Source organism: Vespula vulgaris, chromosome 9 (assembly GCF_905475345.1).
Source record: "Vespula vulgaris chromosome 9, iyVesVulg1.1, whole genome shotgun sequence".
In the NCBI taxonomy this organism is placed as follows: Eukaryota; Metazoa; Arthropoda; class Insecta; order Hymenoptera; family Vespidae; genus Vespula; species Vespula vulgaris.
The window spans coordinates 3,392,935-3,415,505 of NC_066594.1; the positions used below are offsets into that span (position 1 = coordinate 3,392,935).

The 22,571-nt window shown below is 33.2% G+C and overlaps 3 protein-coding genes across 13 annotated transcripts in view; 2 read left to right on the top strand and 1 right to left on the bottom strand.

The window, feature by feature from the left end:
• Positions 1–9,749, top strand: part of LOC127066410 (protein fem-1 homolog CG6966) — a 39,025-nt gene extending 29,276 nt beyond the window's left edge. For 3 of the 5 annotated variants that reach the window (XM_051000144.1, XM_051000145.1, XM_051000146.1), the window contains 7 exons: positions 3,807–3,966; positions 4,523–4,723; positions 4,858–5,109; positions 5,484–5,640; positions 6,308–6,743; positions 6,928–7,167; positions 7,333–9,749. In XM_051000144.1, coding sequence (XP_050856101.1) covers positions 3,807–3,966; positions 4,523–4,723; positions 4,858–5,109; positions 5,484–5,640; positions 6,308–6,743; positions 6,928–7,167; positions 7,333–7,749 — 1,863 coding nt within the window. In that variant the 3' untranslated portion in view covers positions 7,750–9,749. Of the gene's footprint in view, positions 1–1,166; positions 3,082–3,806; positions 3,967–4,522; positions 4,724–4,857; positions 5,110–5,483; positions 5,641–6,307; positions 6,744–6,927; positions 7,168–7,332 lie in introns of those variants that run through there. The other 2 variants (XM_051000148.1, XM_051000147.1) reach the window with 2 other exon arrangements.
• Positions 7,875–17,491, bottom strand: LOC127066415 (myelin expression factor 2). Of its 7 annotated transcripts, XR_007782392.1 has the most exons (12): positions 16,900–17,491; positions 16,251–16,739; positions 15,861–16,157; positions 15,534–15,780; positions 15,275–15,451; positions 14,756–15,195; positions 14,444–14,579; positions 14,230–14,311; positions 12,292–14,167; positions 10,855–10,886; positions 10,760–10,796; positions 7,875–9,623 (listed from the first exon to the last, which is right to left on the bottom strand). XR_007782392.1 is itself a non-coding variant. In XM_051000155.1 (9 exons), the coding sequence occupies exons 2-8, from the start codon at positions 16,647–16,649 to the stop codon at positions 14,256–14,258; spliced, it is 1,752 nt and encodes a 583-aa protein (XP_050856112.1). In that variant the 5' UTR covers positions 16,650–16,739; positions 16,900–17,491; the 3' UTR covers positions 12,065–14,167; positions 14,230–14,255. The 7 variants fall into 7 exon arrangements, 2 of the variants coding, with proteins under 2 accessions (XP_050856112.1, XP_050856113.1); XR_007782391.1 differs by lacking the exon at positions 10,855–10,886; XR_007782390.1 differs by having other exon boundaries at positions 7,875–10,796.
• Positions 17,492–17,610: 119 nt separating this feature from the next.
• On the top strand, positions 17,611–20,713 carry LOC127066435 (probable isocitrate dehydrogenase [NAD] subunit alpha, mitochondrial). The gene is made up of 6 exons (XM_051000206.1): positions 17,611–17,775; positions 18,082–18,204; positions 18,834–19,006; positions 19,268–19,502; positions 19,580–19,858; positions 19,940–20,713. The coding sequence occupies exons 1-6, from the start codon at positions 17,749–17,751 to the stop codon at positions 20,177–20,179; spliced, it is 1,077 nt and encodes a 358-aa protein (XP_050856163.1). The 5' UTR covers positions 17,611–17,748; the 3' UTR covers positions 20,180–20,713.
• The last annotated feature ends 1,858 nt before the right edge of the window (positions 20,714–22,571 follow it).

The following is a 22,571-nucleotide window of genomic DNA, read 5'->3' on the forward strand; positions in this document are numbered from 1 at the left end:
CCTCCTTTCTTTTGGTTGGCTACAAATTTTTTCAAACTATTAAGAAGCAGCATAAAAATATGAAGCAATTGCTCGTCCTCCTTTTTGTTGAGTTCTAACGGTACGCGTGTTAACTGGATTAAAACGGAACAAATTTCACGCGTTCGGATTTCGATCGATCCTCTTTGTCAAATTCTCGATTGCAACATCTGTTCATAGCTTAATACGTATAGGAGCATAAGATTAAAACGTTTTGTAATCAGTAATACGCGTTAGGTTTAACAACTACGACGTTAAACTAGTCAATGCAATTAACATAATCAATTTCGAACGTAACGAGCGAACGTGATATGAGAGATCATTTAGATTTTACATTAAAGTCTCTTTCATACGAACCAAGCATATTCATTAAACGAAGGATGAATCCTTCTTCTTAGAAATTTCTGATCGATCTTAATCCTATGACGTATAAATCCAACCGCAGACATCGGAATTAATTAAAAGCAGAATAACAAAAATACATTTAAGACCGTCATGCGTGTACACGCATTCTTGTCTGATATTAAATTCAAGGGAAATATATTTATGAATACGCGTTTACGTACGTTTGTTACCGGCAAAGGAAATAGGAAAAACACGTGGTCGATTGCGACATCATCAATGGAATGCATTTAATCGAATTCACGTAATACTTAATTAAATGCAATTAATTTTCTCCGGATATGCAGACACCGATGCAAATACAGTAGCCTACACAAAGGGGTTCCGACAGGACTGTTTTCTATTGCCCGTTTTCTAAAAGCCACAATTAAAAGACTAGACATCACGATATCGATAAATTTTAGTCGTCGATTTTAATCGCCTCATTTCTTTGACCAAACACAACGATCATGGTCATGCTACCTCTCTTACATTCGATTAGGACCAAGATTTTCGGCCTCGATTGTCCTCCTTACCTACATTCGGCTGAGAGGAAGGTCGGTAGAAATATTGAGAGGGGAAAAGAGACGAGATCAGATGATTTCGGAGAGAGTAAAAACGAAGAGAAAAAAAAGGGAGATGCGTAAAAGGTGACTCTGGAAAAAGAAAATCGGTCAGTGGAATAACGGGATCATTAGCGCCCTATAGAGAAAAGAGAGAAAGAAAGAGGAAGAAGGAGAGAAAGAAAGAAAGAAGTAGAGAGAGAGAGAGAGAGAGAGAAAGAGAGAAGAAAAAGAAATAAGATGATAGTAGTAAAAATGTAACATCTTTTTCTTTCGTGGAACTTTTTCTTCGCTTCTTTACCAAACTTTCTTTACCTCGAGCATTTCTCTCGATCATCGTTAGTACCAAAGAAATACTTAACTCTGTTGGTCGTTGGTGGGCCCAATGTCACCGATTATATTCGTTTAACGGGACCAGCACGTCCCACGAACGGTGGAGGAGAGGAGACGATGGAGGAGAAGCGTAATTTCTCCAAGAGGAGCGCGTGTTAACCGGGGTTCCGCTCGGTCAGTCGGTGACAAAGCGGCTTCGCGTGAGGATTTGCTCCGTTTTTTTATATAAACATATATATGTGTATACGTATATACATATATAGTTATATATATGTATGTATGTACGTATGTAGACGAATTAACATTCCTTCCACAACGGTCTGTGCGTACGTGTGTGTGTTGAAAAGTTTTGCCTCGTTTTGTCTGAACATAGAAAGAGGAAACGAACGTTTCTAGTTTGCATAAATTATTATTATTTTTTTTTTCTCTCATTATTTTTTTCCTTTTCTTTTTTGTGCGGGTTTATACCATATCCATGACGGAAAGAATTCTACCTTTAACTTTTTAGTTATCCACGAGATGACTGTGATCAATCGTCAAAGGTTTACAACTTTTTTACATTAACTCAATTCGTTAGTTCAATGTAATTTTAATAAAAGATAGCAATAATTTACATGATTTAACCGTAGTGTCAAATGTTACATTCTATCAGTGGTATATAAAAGGAGAAAAAGAAATAGTGTACGTTTGATCCGTGATAAATGAAATAAATACACGTTCAAAGCAACGTACAGTGCGCGTTCAAAGAAAAAGAAAGAATCAAATGAAATGAAATGAAATGGAATGAAATAAAATAAATAAATAAATAAATAAATAAGTACAAACTCAACGACCAAGAGGATCTAATTCCATTCATCTAAAAATAATAATATTTTCTTGAATCCATTATACACTCGTAGCTCTTCTCCATGTTGCTATGTCGGTGTGATAAAAAACGTTTATCGTATATTAAAAAGGAGAAAGAAAAGGAAAAAAAAATTAAGCAAAAACGAGGTCATTCGTTCGATATATTTTTCTCAAGCAAGGAGCCAATGATGTATTATTAACAATATTAAGACAAATGGCAGAAAAGTAAAGAAGAGTTTTTCATTCGCTAAAAGAAAAATAAATAGAAGAAGAAGAAAAAGAAAATCTTTCGTTCGATGAAATTTTTTAAATAATGGGAATAATGATTTTTGATTGAGATAAATAGATGTGATTGTAACTTGCGATAAGAAGAAGGAAAAACAGGAAGTTTGAAAAAATATAAAGGAGGAAAATTGTTACAGGAGAATAAGAAAATTAAAAAGGAAGGAAGAACGTTTAAGAAGGTCTCGTTGGGAGACAAAACGGACATTGCAAATTGAAAGGAGTTGGAGTGAACATCTCTATGCGAAAGAAATAACATACTTGTGAACGCGCACTCGCACGAAAGAAAGAGAGAGAGAGAGAGAGAGAGAGAGAGAGAGAGAGAGAGAGAGAGAGAGAGAGAGACAAAGAATCAGGGAGAGAAGGCACATATTAAATATTTATTATTTGCACGAAAAGAGAAGAGAACAACCATTTTTACATTTCCTACACTTAACTCTGTATCCTCGTTGAAAGAGTTTGAATACAAATTGTTCATACACAGACGGACTAGCACGGACGTCCTTTAGTTAATTTAACTCAAAGACTTTGTTGGTCGACTTTAAAAACTCGTTAAAATCGCACGTACTAAATAAAAAGGAAAATTCTCTAGTTCTTCGTATATTCGAGTATCGTTTCTCTATTAAATATCTTCAAAACGGGTAACGTATTTTCAAATGTAAGTTTGACAAGTACAGAAAGTTTTGTTATTACTATCGATCTTTCTACTCTGTAATAATCCTCAAGAATAAAATGATTTTATATTTATTTTAACCAACATTACATCGTTTTCTATTATTAAAGTCTTCTACATTGATTAACTATAAAAAGAAAACAGAAAAAGAAAAGGTGCTAATTAATTCGAATATTTACAAATCTCGAATTCAAAAGATTTAATTAAAAATTTTAATTAATTGAAATTATTGTTATTATACTATTTTAGTTTCGAATAAAATGTTAATTGGATTTTAATATATACTTCATATATATATATATATACATATATTTATTTATTTATAATAATAATTCTTGTAAATTGACAAAACTAAACTCGAAAGATTCATTCTGATTTCAACTTGATCTTTACGTTATTTTTTTTATTCCATTATAAATACAACAGAGAGTCAAAAATTTCTCGCTGAACACTACTCGTTTCTAGAATTATTTTAGCGCATATTTTTAATTCATTTACAAATTAGAATGTTAATTTTTAATTTTCTTTTTTCTCTTTCTTTTGCAAGACATGCATGATATCATCGTGGAATCTTTTTAGATGCTATTCGTGAAATATATTCGATTTTTTAATCGACGTTTTATTAATATACGTAATTGATTGATAAAAAGAAAAGAAAACAAAAACTGAAAGAAAAAGACTAATGAAATATTTTTATTCTGTTTCAATAGCGATTTTTGGAGCGCCGAGATAAACATGAGGTAGAAGTATTAGTCAGTACTACGACCCATGGGGCTACACCATTGGTTATGGCCTGTAGAAATGGCCACTACGACGTGGCAGAATACCTCGTTGTAAAATGTGGGGCAGATATAGAACAACCCGGCTCAGGTAACAAAAAAAAAATTAATCATGATAAGTCTTACGAAAGATAAGTTATCATTTTTCGCACGTCGTCGTTCTCTTATGCGTCATGTTTGTTTATTTTACGATCAAAAGGAATACCACGTGTTAATACAATGCATAGAAAATTCTTCTATATGGCATGAACGATCATTTTATGTTAATTAAGTTTATACGGAAGATCGAAGAACATCGAAAAAATATATTCCATTCATTATTTTAATCTCGACTCGAGAAACGTTCGATTATTGATAACTCTATACATTGATAACTCTAATAATTTCTCCGTCGTAGTTGCATTATCTATATTAATATTTTAATTAAAGTGGCTAAGAAAAAGAAAGAAAAAAAAAAGAAATAAAGTTCGTTGTATTGGCCAAAAAAAAAAAAAAAGAAAAGAAAAAGAAAAAGGGAGAAAGAAACGAGTAGTTTAATAATAAAATGCTAATAAAATATTCGATTACGATAAATGTGTTCCAGATAGGTGTACTATCTTATTATTTGAAATATAATGATTAGATAAAGATTAATATTTTTACTTCAGTTGTCTTTGATGGAGAAACCATAGAGGGTGCGCCACCGTTGTGGTGTGCAGCGGCAGCCGGTCACATCGAACTAGTGAAGTTGCTAGTACAACGAGGGGCGAACGTGAATTCGACGACGAAAACAAATTCGACACCGTTAAGAGCAGCTTGTTTTGATGGACATTTTGAAATTGTTAGATTCTTGGTCAAGAATGGTGCAGGTAAAAGAGAATCACGAAAGAACTTTCATCCTTACTTTATCGTTTTCACGATAAATTTTTTCGATTGTTATTTTCCCTTTTTTTTTTGTAAACTGTAAAGTCTCGAGCTAATGCAACGCATTCTCATTTTTCAGACATAGAAATGGCAAATCGTCATGGGCACACGTGTTTGATGATAGCATGCTACAGAGGCCATATTGACATCGCTAAGTTACTATTAGCTTGGAACGCAGACGTCAACAGAAAATCAGTCAGAGGTAACACTGCATTACACGATTGTGCAGAAAGTGGATCCTTAGAAATTCTTAAATTGCTCGTTCAACACGGGGCTCAAATGGACGTCGATTCTTATGGGATGACGCCACTCCTGGCGGCTGCCGTAACAGGTTAACGAAAACCCTTTCCATATTGATCCGTTCCTTTTAATACTTTGCCAACCAAACGACATTTGCTTCTAGCTTGTTATTATGCTACCATATGTTCTTTTTTTATTTTTCTTCCAGAATTTTCGTAAAGTGATTGCGGCTGTCGTATTATTAATTTATATTGCATATTTTAATTATAGACTTTTTATTATATAGATATATTCGAAATTTGTTTAAATTCATATATATATATATTTTTTTTGGATATAGTAAAAAAGCATAACGTGCGTTGTTAAGCAAAATGTTGAATCCACTTCAATTGGTCGGCAAAGTGTTAAAAGAATAGCACACAAACAATATCTCTCTTTCTCTCTCTCTTTATTCTTTTCTCACAGGCAATACCGATATCGTGGAGTATCTAATTGGAATTCCTGAATTAATAAAACGCGAGGAACGCATAGATGCATTGGAACTTTTAGGTGCAACGTATGTTGATAAGAAAAGGGACATGGTCGGTGCTCTAAACTTTTGGAAACGCGCCATGGACGATAGGTAAAATCGTTTTCTCTTTTCTTCGTTATAAAGAGTAAAAATCGAGTAATTAGATTCGTAAATAAACTAATTAAGAACGTTATGATTCAGTTAGGTATTAACTCTTTGCGGTCAAACGATAGATGAATGATATTTCTGATAAATTACTTTTAACTTTCCTGATTGTATATACCGAAATAATTCAAATAAAGAGAATTCTTTCGTTCCAGTTGAAATAATAACTGAGGTCAATAAAATATATTCTATCTGTTGTAAAATTACAATCTCACATAACCGACAAAATGAATTTCTCCGAAAGTAAGTTTCTCTGGGAAACAGAATTTCGATAAAATTAATTTTATATGACAGTAATTGATTGAGCTCAGGTATCATCTCGATGCGTCGATAAAAATAATTCCGACCACGACGCGGTATCCATACTAAAAAAAAAAGAGAGAGAGAGAGAGAAAGAGAACAAAAAAAAACACGCACAAAAATATTACAACCGCAAAGAGTTAATATTACGATAGAAAAAAAAAAATTGGCCCGAGTTAATTGAGATATTAATTGGATGTTGAACGTCAAGATAATTGAAGAACGATCGAGTTACGTTTCTCTTCGTCCAATTCCACGGATACGATGAAATTTTATACGATTTAAATTTAATTGCTTCTTTAATTTTCTTTAGATATCAAAGCGACGTTGTAATATCGAAACCATCGCCTCTACCTCTAGTAGCGGCCTACGACTTTGCTCAAGAAATATGCGAACCAGAACAACTGGATGAGCTATTGGCAGACCCAGACGAAATGCGTATGCAGGCATTAGTAATTAGAGAAAGAATTCTGGGTCCAGCACATCCAGATACAAGCTACTATATTCGCTACAGAGGAGCTGTCTATGCCGATGCAGGAAAATTTGATCGGTGCATACAACTATGGAATTATGCGTTGGATATGCAACAGGGGATGCTCGAGCCTTTAAATCCGATGACACAGAGTTCCTTCTTTAGTTTTGCCGAACTCTTCAGCTTCATGATCGGTGAGGAAGGTAGACAAACTAGTAGAGGAAGGAGAGTACCTCCTGTGGACAGACAAGAGATACTTAAAATTTTCTTAAAGGCTGTAAGTATATCGGGGGAGATATTTATCTTCATTTACTTTTTGAAATCTTCTTTTTTTATAATACTTATATGTGTTTTTTACACTTTCTCTTTCTCCTCCTCCCATCCTTTTCCTTTATCTCTCCATATCTATTATTTTTTTTTTATCAATATTTTTATATCCACCGAACTAAACTCTGTTTCAGATAGTAGAAGTTAGATTGGGCAAGCAATTATTAGATAAAGTTCCACTTAGAGATCGCGACGTCACATCTTTAAACAGAATTTTATTAATAACATTGCATCTAGCTTGTTTGATGACGCGCGACATGCCCACAGAAGGTACATACGAGTATGAGGCCATACATAAAGCTATTTACGAATTGGTTCGAATCAACGCAAAGGGCAAAGAGGTAATTAGCCTATTGCCCCTTAGCATATCAGAGGTAATACTTCTTTAGAAGAAGTTAAAGAAGAAACTTACGTCTTTCTTCCTTCCTCTTTGAATATCGAGTTTGATCGCAAATTTCCTTTGTTATTAATATACGTTCTTTTTCTTTTTTCTTTTTTTTTTCTTCTTTTTTTTTAATTTTTTTTATACATAATTTTAGGATCGTGACGCCTTACAATTAGTACATAGCGACGACGTCGCTTTGGTAGGAAGGTATCCGATCTGCAAATTTCACTCACCGCACTTGACCACAGCTTTGTTGAAAGTTGGGGCAGATGTTAACTCGAGAGATAGGAATGGGAACACTGCTTTACATTGGGTCGCCATGTCGTTACCTTGGCGTCCAGACCTTGCTGTAGCGCTTCTCGACGCAGGTGCTCATATCGATACCGTTAATAGAGATAAGAAAACCTTCAAGAGTTTGCTACGCAACAAGCAAAACTATTACTCGATCAGTCCGTTAAAATATATCACATTGTCGTGCTTAGCGGCTAAGGTAATCAGAAGGTGGTGTAACGACGAACAAATCGACGAAGTCGTTCCCGGACACTTGCAAGAGTTTGTTAAAATGCATTAGCTAATACGAATACGAAAAAACGAACTGTTTGTTATCATCGGATATCGCGAAGTTCTCTTCGCTTTATCGTTTTTACCTAATAACGTTTTTTTCTTTCTTTCTTTCTTTCTTTCTTTCTTCCTTCCTTCTTCCCTCCCTCCCTTCCTTCTTTTTTCCTTTTTCTTTTCTTTCCTTCTCTTTTCCGATACTCTTAATGACCCGAATTAAGCGAACGTTGATTGAGTCGTAAAGTAGAGATATCGAATGCATGATTGATGATAACAGGAATAATTGTATTTTAACAACTCTCGCGAAGTATTTTTCAAATACCGAAGATTTATGACGCACTACGTGCCGACAGAGAAAAAAAGTGAAAACTGTAAAAGAAAGAAAAATAAAAAGGATGACGTGACCACAAGCATGGTCATATGATCGAATGTATGAAGTGTGCAGCATGATGATAAACGTAAACTCGCAACGTTTGTGTAGTAACTCTGATTTCTTTCTTTTTTTTTCCTTTTCTTTTCTATTCTATTCTATTTTATTTTATTTTATTTTATTTTATCTAAAGAACGTTCGTAAATTCTTCGAATTAATGGTTGGAGATCAGCGACAAATAATTCATAGATTCGAAGATAATGTGTTCGATTAAAGTATTACGCTTGTCGACTTTAGTGTTGCCATCCATGAATATTTTTGCCAAGAATCGATCGTCGTGCTTCATAAAAATGATACGAGCTTAAAAACAAATTTGTAAACATCTTTGCCCAAGTTGAAAGATCTCTTTGGTATCGATATATAATTGACTATATAAACGGAACTTTTAAATATCGAATAACATGAAAGTCGTTAAAGATCGTTATGATCATTGATTAAGAGATATTCGATTATTGTGATTTTCGCTACGCGATAAACTTGGCAAAAGGCCTTTTCACCCTTCTCCCCTTATACATAAGACCCCGCGATTAAAAAAAAAAGCCATAACTTTTAGAAAAACACCGCGTTGATATATGAATATTTTAGCGATAACGTGGTAAACGTAATAATATTAAATTAAACTTGTGTACTCTTAGAAAAAGAAAAACGAATTTTTACCTTCAGTAATGTATAAAACGAAAAATAAATATATGCAGGATGAGAAAATTTCTAATACACGCATTTTTCCATGTTAAACACATTTGGCGGGAGATAATATTGATTAGAAAAAAAAAGGAAGAAAAAAAAAAGAAATAGAGTCACGTCGTTGATCACGCACAAAAAATTTTTCGGATAATTTGTAAAAAAGAAAAAAAAAAGATAACTATTTCGCAATAATGAGATAAGAGGACTATGTTAAACGATACGTTCGTTCGTTGATTGTGTCGCTCTTATTTTTTAACAACCTATCTAATATATCGAAATGACGACATGTCTTTCATTAATATTTTTTCGTTGGAGAAAATAAGAAAAAAAAAAAAACGATGATATCGCGCGTATAATCCAAGTCTGTAACTATTTACATGGAGCCTTATGCTTTTGCGCCATTGAGGATACCTTTATTTCAAATGTGATAAAACTTACACGATAGATTAAAACTATAAACATATATACATATATACATACATACATAGATACGGCAAGATGCGAGACGTTGTTTAGAAGAGGTGCTTCTTTTTAATCGACGAACGATGGATGCACCTAATGCAATTTAGTATGTATGTGATCGTGAGAAATCCACTAACGAAACATTTACACTTATTTATTTGACTTTTTTTTCTTTTTTTTGTTTTCTTTTTTTTGAGGAATATAGTTTTTTTATATACTTTTTATGCATTTTCCGTTTGAACGAGTTGTTTTAGCTAGTAGAATCACATTCTCACATATTTACCTTTTATGCGGAACGTTGTCTCGATCCTCTGTGAAAAAATATAATTCTTATCTTACATATTTATCGAGAAGACTCGAACCGTTTTATAATGTAAAGACTGTGGAAATACAGGTGTGATAAAAAAAGAAAAAATATATATATTATATAATCGAAATATTTATATGTTTATTTCTTCAATTCTAATACCTTACACATATACTACCGATACATATATATATATATATATATATATATATATATATATATATATATATATATATATGCTACCCGTCTCTTGATTTACGCGATAAATTATATCATCGTTTACACGGTACTTTTATGGTTTATCTTTGTTTAAAGCGATCTAATTCGATACGATCAGAAAATAAATATAATCTTTAGTAAATTACACTCCGTTATCAACAATATCTAAGACACATTAAAAACGAGATTTCTATAATAAGTGCATGCTTTAGTTTTAAAGCCAATTACAAAAAAAAAAGAACAAGTTGACTACTTACACAAAAAAAGTGAATAAAATTTAATTTTCGTTTTTGTAGAATTTTTATAATTTTTTATATAATTATATATCTTCCTTAGATTTTTTTTTCTTTTTTTCTTTATAAACCTACGTATATACGCGTACGAAGAATAAATACTTTTATCATCTGTGCGGATTTTTTGTTCTCTGTAATATTTTCTTTTAGACGAAATTTCTGTAACAAGTACTTGGACTTTGAGACAAAAAAAAAAAGAAGTTGATTATTTTCGAAATACGTGATAAGTGACGATAACGAATACGATTTATATTTTCGAATAATGATAACGAATAAAATTTATTTCTTCGTTTTTCTGAAATTCTTATAATTTTTACATGATTATATATATCTTGTATAACTCTTTTTTCTTTTTACAAATCTATATGTAAAAATGTATGAAAAAATGCTGAATAAATATTTGTATTACTTATACTGAATTTTTCTCTCTATAATATTTCCTTTTTTTCTTTTTTTCATACTGGCAAACTCAATTTTCGCGATTTTTATCCGTATAAAAAAAACAACTACATGGAATGAACACTTCACGTAAATTAAGGGCAGATGTGTTGTATATGTGTCTGTATGTATGTGTTGTGTGTGTGTGTCTATATATATATATATATATACACACACATATACCACTTACCATTCGACAAAAACATGCCACCTGGATGAAGTGTTTCCTAAAAGAATAACAGAGACATATGAAATGAATGTTCGTCAAACTACAGACAAACTTACCTAGTTTTTTTTAATCCAAGTAATAAAATTATCTGAAATATATAACTTATGTGAATACGTATATATGATAACATAAAATGTACTCGTCCATATAAAACGCGATATTGAATCGTTATCAAATTGTTATCAATCGTCGTGCGTCAATCCTCTCCTCCATTTTACTTGATATAAACATTTATATCGATCAGAAAAAAAAAAGAGAAACTTCCTTAAACGTTTACACATATCAACGATTCGATTATTAAAAACACGAACAAATCTGTCGACGTTACGAGAAAATATCGTGAAGTTGCAAAAATTATTGTGCTCGAACTTGAAGTTCCTAACACGCACGTACGCACGTATGCACGCACGTACATACATACACACAATATATACACACACACAGGCATATATTAATATAGGAAGACAAACTTGTACGAATTTACACAATTCGTGTAAAAAGATAGAAAATGTTGAGACGACAGAGAGAATAATTTGTAACGATCGTTATCACAAAAATCCATCACACTCGAAAGGGAAATAATATTCGTAGCATACATGTAAGTTTAACGATCCGTACTAAAATATTCCCAATGTGGATATTCCTCAGCATCGATAAAAAAAAAAAAAACAGAACGAAATATGTAAAACTTCATCGGACAAACTTACCCATAAACGTATCTCTCTCTTTTTCTCTCTCTCTATCTCTCTTTACATATATATACCATATTAATATATAATGTATAATATGTATATTAATACATAATATATATCTATATTAATATACGTATATATATAAATATATATATACGTATATATACACACATGTATATACATATATATATATATATATTAGCATAGAAACATCTAACTAAAGATCTAGGAGTACATTGTACTAATTCTCATCTCCATGATGATACAACAAACACTTTGGATTCCTAGGATAGGTGTCGACGATACTAAATCTGCTTAAAGATCAACCACTATGTTAGAGAGGAAATATGATAACACAATCCCTTTTTCTTTTTTCTTTTTTTTTTGAAATCTTCATCGGGAACCATATTCCAAAATTTACAATCTTGTACAACAGTAACAAAGTGTTTAGAGGAAGAGAACAATCCGATGACAGCGATGTACGATTTACGATACGAATATTACATTAACGATGTCTTGTTGATGTATTACAAAAATAAAAAAAAATAAATAAATAGATAAATAAATAAATAAATAAACAATAAATAAATAAAAGTTTATTTAAAAAATAAAAAGAAAAAAAGAAAAAAGAAAGAAAGAAAAGAAAAAGAAACAGAAACAAATGAGAGGGGGTGGCGGTAGGAGGAGAGATAAACGACGGATGATCCTATATAAGTTTCTTGGGCGAAACTCTTTCCTCTTGAAGGATATCGCAAAGATAAAAAAGAAGTTTAACGAAAGTCACCTGAAAATTAATCTCACCTGCCGTATTATAAAAGAGTTTCCAATTTTGCAGATTACGAAGTGCATCACATGAAAGATCCGAGTTTATGGAAAGCTCCGGAACGAACGTCTCGATGGAGAAATATATTAAACACACATATCGTAGAATTTCGTTACAAACGTAATCGTCGAAACTCGTCTGTTATCACAAAGCTTTTCACCGCAAATTCATCCGACATCCCTCGAATAGCTCTTTCGTGAAAATAGATGGAAACTTTTCCTCGGTACAAAGCACAACCTGCTTAAAATGGTAAGAGACACGCAACAATACAAAAAATAAAACACACAACGACCACAGCATATTATTGTTTACTTTTCTTTTTTCTCATATTTTTTTCTTTTTTTTTTTTTCTTTTTTGTTGTCAAAATGGATGTGGACTTTATTCAATCACTATTAATGAGGTTGTGGTTATACAAGAGTGTTACACAATGCGCAGAGAATGTTCCTCGAAATCTACATGGCGAGAAGAAATATGTTTACCAAAGAATAGATTCGCGCGAGATTATTATTATTATTATTATTATTATCGTAAAATAGTGTTCTAATAATATACATACATACATACATGTATACATATATATATACATATATATATATATATACGTATTTATATGTATGTATATATATGTGTATATATATATATATATCTTCTTTATTGATATAAAAAGCACGAAACATCAGAAATCGTTTCACGTTATACACACATATATATAATATATATTATATATATATATATACATACGCATATATATATATGTATATATATATATATATATTATATAAACGTGTTTTATATTTTTTGGTAAACATATAATTGTGCACAATACGTAAGACAATTCTAGCAAATTTAGGGCATAAAGTCATCCAATGTTCGTTCGCTGAAGTCTCAGAGCGATTGAACCGAAAGGGACCTTCCTAAAGCGAAATAAAAAGGTTTATGCTCTTTAAATCTCCAAAATAATTACAACGATGTAGTATGCAGCGTGGATAACACTGGATAACAAAAAAAAATAAATTTCAAAGGTGAACGGAGCGGAGAATTGTTCCCTGTCGAGCCACGATACATCTAGTTACATATTAGGCATAAGAACCGATGTATATGAGAGAAACTGACATTAGAATAAAACGACAGATATTTACTATCCGTATAAGAATTGAGTCGTTGGACGAGTATCTAATATAGATGGATTATCATCTGATCGAAAATTTAACTCTTAACATTCGTGACAGCCGTGCAGATTTAAGTATTAATATTCGACAAAAAAATTATCTTGTCCCTGTTTGGTTGACCTGTTTGCGAACGACCAGAGCGTCACTTTAGACCGGAATGTCAGAAAACCGATTGAGTCGTCTCTCTTTCTCTCTTTCTTTCTCTCTCTCTCTCTTTCTCTCTCTCTCTCTCTCTCTCTCTCTTACTCTCATCGTGTGACAACTATGAAATAAACTTACAAGCTACTTTTTACTGATTACTGTAAATAGTATAGCCTATATACTGAAAAAAACCTATGGACTATGTAAGAACATTACGAACCTAAACCTAACAAACTAAACTATGTATCGATCACTCGAAGAAAGCTGATTTAGAAGTGAACGTTTTCGACTGTAAAAAGGAACGATAACTGACGGTGTAGAATTTAGAACAAGACGGTTACGTCAAAGAAGGCTGACCATTAGCCGTCAATACGAGCGTTTCAACGTTGAACAGGTATACAACACGACTGTTGTTCTTCCAACGACAGATTACTTCTCACTCACTGTCCTACGTTCTGCCACACAACTACGATGAATTTCAAGTATTGTCATCGGGAGCGGAACAATGCTGCAGACGACATAGCAAACCCCAGTCTCCTCTAGCTGCATCAATAAGTTATTGTCAAGCATCAAATTCTGCGAATATTAATTCGTACTAGCGTTACCTTTGATCGATGTAGTAGTTCTTTCGTTAATACAAGCGTACGTCGATTGTCCTGCCATCGATACGTGACCGATTCATCATCGCTATAAAAGATATAAATCAAGGAAAATACTCGTATGTTATAAAAAAGAAATATATATATATATATATATATATATATATATATGCATGCACACATCACAACACGATACGTGTTTTTCTTTCATGAAGGATACACACTGCTCGCTCCGCATCCCACTCAGAGACGAATCGTACCATTCCCATATCTGTACCTCTCATTTCTGCAAACTTCACCTCGCCAACATCTTGAAATTTATCACGTAACATTTGCCACGTAGTATTAGGAGGTAACTGTAATCAAAACAATACATGTTTTCAACCGACCTATTTTGTTATTATTTTCGATCGAACGTAGGTTCTACAAGAGCGTATTCTACAAGAGCAGAAGCAAATAATACAATAACATGCTGAAATTCATTCTTAGTAATATTAATCGTGTCACGTGAAACCTTTCGAGATATACTTACATTTCCTATAAGGATGGTATCTGACATCGGTCGAGAACCATTGGCATTTTGTCTGTTACCACCTCCACCTTGTCCTTGATTCCCGGAGAATGCACCACCTCCGCCAGACACGCGATCCCCATCCCCTCTGTTGAAGCCCCCATCAAAATCTCTGCCACCACCAAACGATGAACTTCCAAAAGCATTGTTACCGCCAAATCCTATGTCGTTATCTAATTTAGATAAACCTCTTGGTGCAAAAGAATTATTTCCTTGTCCACCAGCTAAAGATGCTTGTAATCCTGACAAACCCCCAACCCCACCACCAAAGCTATTCAAATTGGAAGCCAGTTCGTTTGTTAAAGACGAATTCAGTAAAGAGCTTGTAGTTAGGTTCGCGCCTAAACCACCAGCAAGACTCGCTTGAAGTGCTGCTGCATTTGAATTTGTCAATGCAGATGCTAAAAAAAAGAGAAGTGAGTGTGAATAAATACATTCATATATCTATATATAGTCGATGATTAAATATTCGCAGCATACCTAATTGTGCAGGTACAACATTATTTAATCCAGCGCCAAAAGCACCGGCAGCCAACACAGGAGCAGAGATAGGATTTACAACCGGTGGATTGTTGGCTTGTACGCTAGGAATGTTTCGAGCTACATCCATTAATCTGTTTCCTCCTGCTCCTAATCCCATTCCAATGCCCTTCAAGCCTAGTTTATATTAAAGTGTAATTACATTGAAACGTATAGATGTATTAACGCGAGAACTTTGTTATATCGATCAAAATCATACCTTCCGGTAATTTTGGTGGCATATCTGGTTCGTTTGCTCTATCGAGCCTTACTGTCATTCGTCTGTCATAAAGTTGTTGATTATGTAACATTGAAATGGCTTGTACAGATTCCACTGGATGATCATATTCCACAACTCCAAAACCACGAGACTTTCCATCTTTATCTTTGCCTAATTCAACATGTAAAACTTTTCCAGCTAATTTAAAAACTTCTAACAATTTCTTTTCGTCCACTTTATAATCCAACTGAAAAGAACAACAAAAATATGAAGAGTAATATATTTTATGATTGTTATATATATTTACTGACGGTAAAACACACTTACATTTGCTACAAAAACTCTTGTAACCAAAGGTCCATTGATGCCTAAAGATTCTAAGAACTGTGTACTGAGACCATACGTATTACCAAACTTATTATCACCACCGCCTCCTCCACCTCCACCACCACCGCCGCCGCCAACACCTCCACCTCCACCACCGCCACCACCGCTAGGTGCAGGCATGTTCTGTCTACCACCTCCTTGCTGACGAGGGGGATCTCTAAACCTATCGTCTCTTGGTCTATCATTATTACGAGCTGTTGCTAATCGGCCATATTTATCACGCTCAACATCAAAGTCCTGCAAAAAATAAATTGTCAACAAATCGGTTAAATTGTACTTTTCACAATATGATATTCTATTTAAAGGTGTTACATAACCATCTTGAATTACCTCTTTCACGACTAATTTCCTTCCTTTTGTATCATAACGGTGCATTTTTTCAACAGCAATCTTTACTGATTCTGCATCTTCAAATTCTACGATACCGCAACCACGAGGCTTATCATTTTCATCCGTAAATAGTTCAACATGTGCAACCTTGCCTACTTCCGTTCTAAATAAATCTTTCAAGTCTTGCCATCGAAAGTCATACGGTATATTTGATACATAAATTCTTCTATCTGAAGCTTTTCTGCCGCCACGATCGTTTCTCTCTCTACTCCGATCGCGGCTAGTCGAATTGATACGATTTTGTCTATCCGATCGACGATTCCGATCACGTTCTCTGCTTCTGTCTCTTTCATCATCATTTGGAATTTGTGCTCTGTTGTTTAACAGAATATTGAACATGATATGAAAAATATCGCTTAACGAATATAATCATACACCATCGTATAAAACAAAGAAAGCTTAATTACAAGTAGTACTTTGAATCAACATCTACAAATAATAATTTGATTTAGAAGCACACAAAATATAATATCATTATATAAAACGATAATACACGAAACGGTTAATATTAGTAATACAATGAAATATCACATGCCGACGGTAAAATTTTCATGGAAATGTTTGAAAAAATATTCATTGTTTCACTTACTCCTCAACTTTGATCATCCTTGTTATTTACGTGAAATAACGATTAACAAAGGAAGTCCTAGATAATCTACCTTAAGTTCCGAGGTTACAAAAGAGTCAAACTGAAAATAGAAGCAAACATACGCGAGCACGAGAAGCGTCTTATAAAATGGCTGTCAACGGAAGTTATAAAATCCCGGAAACCAATGAATTCAAAAGTAAATTTGCGAACATGTAAAATATGAACATGATAGGTTAAAAACTCGCAAAAAATTTTCTTATTATTGATATATAGTATTAAGCGCGATAAGATAAGGATATCAATCACGTTATTTCCACGTATTATCGAACTATTATCGTTAAAGTTTTAAAAGGATTTTTTAACTTCCGATAAAACCACCAGTTAGAATGAAATCACAAGTTTCTTAGTTTCATCGACCAATTACTGATCGAATTTAAAGATATGTGTTACAGCGGGAAATAATAACTTTGATCTCGACTATTTCGGATTTACTCGAATCGTAATTGAAACCTTCCCTAATATCAAACTGTAAAACTTATCTCGAAATAACCTATCAACGTTTCTATCTTCTCGTTGTACAAGCTCGTTTTTATTGTTTTATAAAACATAATGACGCGAATATAATCTTAATTCAAATATATACCGTGGAGCCACCGTTCGTCTTTAAACAAATATCGTCCGCTATCTTCCGTTTCCGAATAGCAGAAGACATTGAGATACGTCGACCAATGAGAATCGTCCATTCGTTCTTTCTCCTTTTGCTTTTGCTTTACGAGTCTTCTGACGTGCGCAACTTCGTTTCGGTATAGTAGAGATTCATTTTTTTATATAAAAGTTTACGTTAAGATAATGGCAGGCCAGTGGATAAAAAAAGCAGTAAGTTAACACGTGCCTTTCAAAAGTCTTTCTATTAATCTTTGTATCGTTTATCTAATATTGTCGTATTTTCGAATAGAAAGGTTAGAATATTCCCTATATTGGCTCGACTACTCTCATAAGACTATTCGATCGTTTTCTATATATTCCAAGATTTCGATATATTTCAAGAATTCCATTTACAATATCCATTAAATACATATCACAAGGTGTTGTTTTCCTTTCCATTCATACAATACGAAATAACAAAACTGACAAAATGTCATCGTACAGAATTGAATCGTTTTCTGGATTTTCCGAGGACAGATCTCTCCAAAACTTGGCAATGTACGCCTCTGCAGCAATCTTCGTAAATGTACTCTTATACCAGGAGATGGAATTGGTCCAGAGATATCCACTGCCGTACAGAAGATTTTTGATGCTGCGAAGGTAAGACTCGTGTATATGTATGTATCTTTTTTTTTTCTTTTGCGAAGGTACTTGTTCCATCGATCTTACGCATCTTCCGATTCCTTTTCTCTTTGTCTCTCTCTTTCTTTCTTTTTCTCTCTCTCTCAAAATATTAGATAACACAAAGACGTTCTCAAATTTGTTTCTTCTTTAAAGGACAATATTGGTTTATATTTTGCAAGGTGACCCAATTTGTCCTAGCATTAACCCCTCATAGCGTTTATTTTAATCTTTCTCTTATACAATTATATCTTACTCAATGTGCTTTTACTACAACTATTACTAGTTTTTGCTTTTTCATTCTAAATCATTTTTTCTCTTTTTTTTTTTTTAAATAATTCAAACATATATGTTCAGGGTGTTATGTCATATCAGGAGAATCCATGTTGAATCTCTTTCTCTCTCTCTCTCTCTATATATATATACGTGTGTGTGTGTGTGTATATATATGCATCATATATATATATATACAGTATACAATTTTTTTAAGTGGTTTAATATGTCTTTAAAATAAATATAAGTGGCTTTTTTTATAAAAAATATAAAATTTTTTTTTCAATTATATTTAATATTACGTATTATGATAATACGTTTCATTGTAATGACAGGTACCAATAGAATGGGAATCAGTGGATGTAACACCTGTAAAAGGTCCAGATGGAAAATTTGGCATTCCACAAGCCGCTATCGATTCGGTTAATAGAAATAAAATTGGTCTAAAAGGACCTCTCATGACCCCGATAGGAAAAGGTCACAGATCTTTAAATCTTGCGTTAAGAAAGTGAGTTTCTCTTTATCATTGTGTAATCAAACATAATATAATTTTATTCTTGGTTGTTTGAAAATATTATCTTCTTAATACAGCTGGTTTTAATAATTCTGTAGTTATGTAATCAGAAGCATCATGACAAATATAGATAGCAACTTATTTGATGTACTTTAAATAATATTTGTAAAATAGTATCATTCATGCTTATTTCCATGAACGAATCTGAATGATATATTTTATAAATCAATAAACTCAATTATTTTTCTTTTGTAGAGAATTCAATTTATATGCTAATGTACGACCATGTCGTTCTTTGGAAGGATATAAAACATTATATGATAATGTAGACGTAGTAACAATCAGAGAAAATACAGAAGGAGAATATTCAGGTATAGAACATGAGATTGTAGAAGGTGTTGTACAAAGTATTAAATTAATCACAGAAGAAGCATCTAGTAGAGTAGCAGATTTTGCTTTCCAATATGCTAAGGATAATAACAGAAAAAAGGTAAGACTGTCTTTGATAATGAAAATCAATTGAATAATGATTGCAGATGATATTTCAAGGATTGTATATTGTTGTAGGTAACCGCAGTACATAAAGCAAATATTATGCGTATGTCTGACGGCTTATTCCTTAGATGTTGTCGAGATGCTGCTCAAAAATTCCCAGACATAAAATTCGAAGAAAAGTATTTGGATACAGTGTGCTTAAATATGGTACAAGATCCAAGTCAATACGATGTTCTTGTCATGCCCAACCTTTATGGTGACATTTTATCCGATATGTGTGCTGGGCTTGTAGGCGGTCTTGGACTTACTCCTAGTGGAAATATTGGTCTTAATGGTGCTCTCTTTGAATCGGTATGTTTTAAAATATTATATTTATTTATTTACGAATATTACGTTTCACAACTCGATTAAAATAATTATTCGTAAATATAGGTGCATGGGACTGCACCGGACATTGCGGGTCAAGATAAAGCTAATCCTACAGCGTTATTATTATCGTCCGTAATGATGTTAAAATATATGGGATTGAACGATCATGCGCGAATTATAGAAAATGCTGCGTATGACACTATTAAAGAAGCCAAATATTTGACTGGTGATCTTGGAGGATCTGCAAAATGCAGCGAATATACTAATGAAATTTGCAAAAGAGTTTCTGCACAAACAAAATAAATAGCGTTAGAAAATAATTAAATACGAACTGCCAAATACTCGTAGAATTCGTGATCTTTTAATGCGGTAACGCTGTTTCAACTTAATAAACATAGTATCATAAGTTGATCCATATAATTTTGCTCAGTATCAATTTACAGTCCAATTTAATCATATATTTTACAAAAGAGGAAGTACAATTCCTAATAATTTAATGTAAAAATATGTAATTATATATACCGAAGATTTGCCCTAAGTTTGCTATGGCATTTACCTCATATATCTCGTTACATGCGAATTTCCAAGTAAACGCGTAGCAATCGCCGTGTATTTTTCTATTCGCATTGATTGTTACATATCGTTTACTGGTAGATAAAGGATCCTAGTAGACTTCATAAAGATTAGTTTGTACAAATTAATGTGTAGATGCACTCTGTATTATACTTTTAAATAAAATTGTTATGCAAAGTGTGCTGAAGAAAAAGTTTCAGAAGTCAACATTGTGCAGTATTATGAACAAATAAAAATAAAAAATATAAAGGAAAAAACTTCAAACACATGAGTTTTTATTTATACATATATATACCTTTTTCTCCATCATTTTATCTTTGTATCGCACATATTCGTTTACTTTTCATTTCTCATAGACAAATCTCGCCTATCGAAATAAAAATCAAAGATATTACATTTCGATTAATTTGAGAAAGAAAGAAAAAGGTAAAAGGATGTGCGACGTCGTAATGCGAAGATATGAAGGACGAAAGTGAAGTTGGATTTACATGGTTGTGGGTGTAAAAAAAAAAAAAAGAGGAAGGGTCATGAAAAAGGGAATATAACGTCTAGAAAAAGGAAGGCTCCTGGATATAAACACTCGGTAACTTCACCCTACTTGGTGTTACGTTATAGCACTCGTCCCAACCACTTCATAACTCCCCTCCTACTTACGCCGTTCTCTTCCATGGTACAGTATGCTTCTCAAGAAAACTCTCAAATATGAGAAAAGTTGTTGGCTATATTTCATCGGTCCTGTGAACGGGAAGACGAAGGAAAAAGGAGGTACGGAGAATCCAAGGGATTCAGTGTCATCTTCGCTGCTCGTTAATCCTGTCTGTGATTTATCGAGATTCCACGAGTGAATAATGATGGACATTGTAAATTTTCGATATTAGAGTTTCTCTTTGATCTACGAGCGATGGCGTTTCTTCTTGGCTGACAGGAACGTTTCGCGTTACATTTAACGTCTATAATATTAATAAAGAATAAGAGATTTTTTGGGAGAAAGTAAGAAAAGGAACAGGATAAGGAATCGACGAATCCGTGGATTATCTCGAGCGTTATGAATAGCTGGTAAAATGGAGATCGGGATATCAAGAGATGATGCTGCTGATTCTAGGTATCACGAAGTGTTTTGACACAAAGGTAGAACACACTCGAGCGAAGTGTGGAAAGCGACATATGCATATTCAACGACGGGAACCCGTCGCGTAGTCATAGGAATAATAAAAATTCGAGGGTTGAAATTATTTAGATTTATGCCCGTTCTCTTGTCGTCTCGTGCCGTTGGTGTGACGAGAAGCGATTCGATTCTAGGGTACAAATTTCATGCATTATTCAGGACTTGCCGCAATGCACCCCCAGTCAATGGAAGCGATCCTTTGGAAAAAAAGGAAAATGCAAAAAAAAAAATAAACAAAAAAAAAAGAGTCGTTTTTAATCTCTTTTCGCGTCTCAATAATGTGCAAGTCGCGGCACAGCTCCTACCACCTTTACCCTTTGACAATCCAAAATCGCTTAGCACTTCTGAAGCAAAGAATGCTTTCAAATGTAATCGATGATCAATTCTGAACGATCTTCACGCGATTATTATTTCTTTTCTCTCTCTTTTTTTTTTTTTTCTTCTTTTTACGCTCTCGCAATCGTTTCCGATATATTCACACGTTCGTTCCTCTTCCTCTTCGTACTTTTCTTCTGATCTATATGCCACCGTTATTAAAATCCACTAGGCTGTGTCACGTAAAAAGGAAATATCGTGAATTGTAATATTCGTTCGTGCGTTACTACTTGCGAAGATTTATGCACCTAGAACAATACTTTCCTTCGTTTTATCTCCTTTCCTTTACTTTTTCTTTCTTTTCTTTTTCCTTTTTCCTCGTTTTTTCTTTTTTCTTTTTTTTTCTGAACGGTACCATGCATATTTTATAACATCGTCGTTGTGGAAATATTATTGGCTTTACCGTCTCTATCTATGGCGAGTGGAGGGGTGAGAGGAGGAGGACACCCCTTAATCGTCTTACTTGGAATTAATTATCGCATGTAGAATTACATTCGTAATCAAGCATTCATTAGAAAATGTTCGGGCTACGTAAGCTTTCCATTACTTTTCTCTTGTCTATCATTTGTTTACAATTATTAT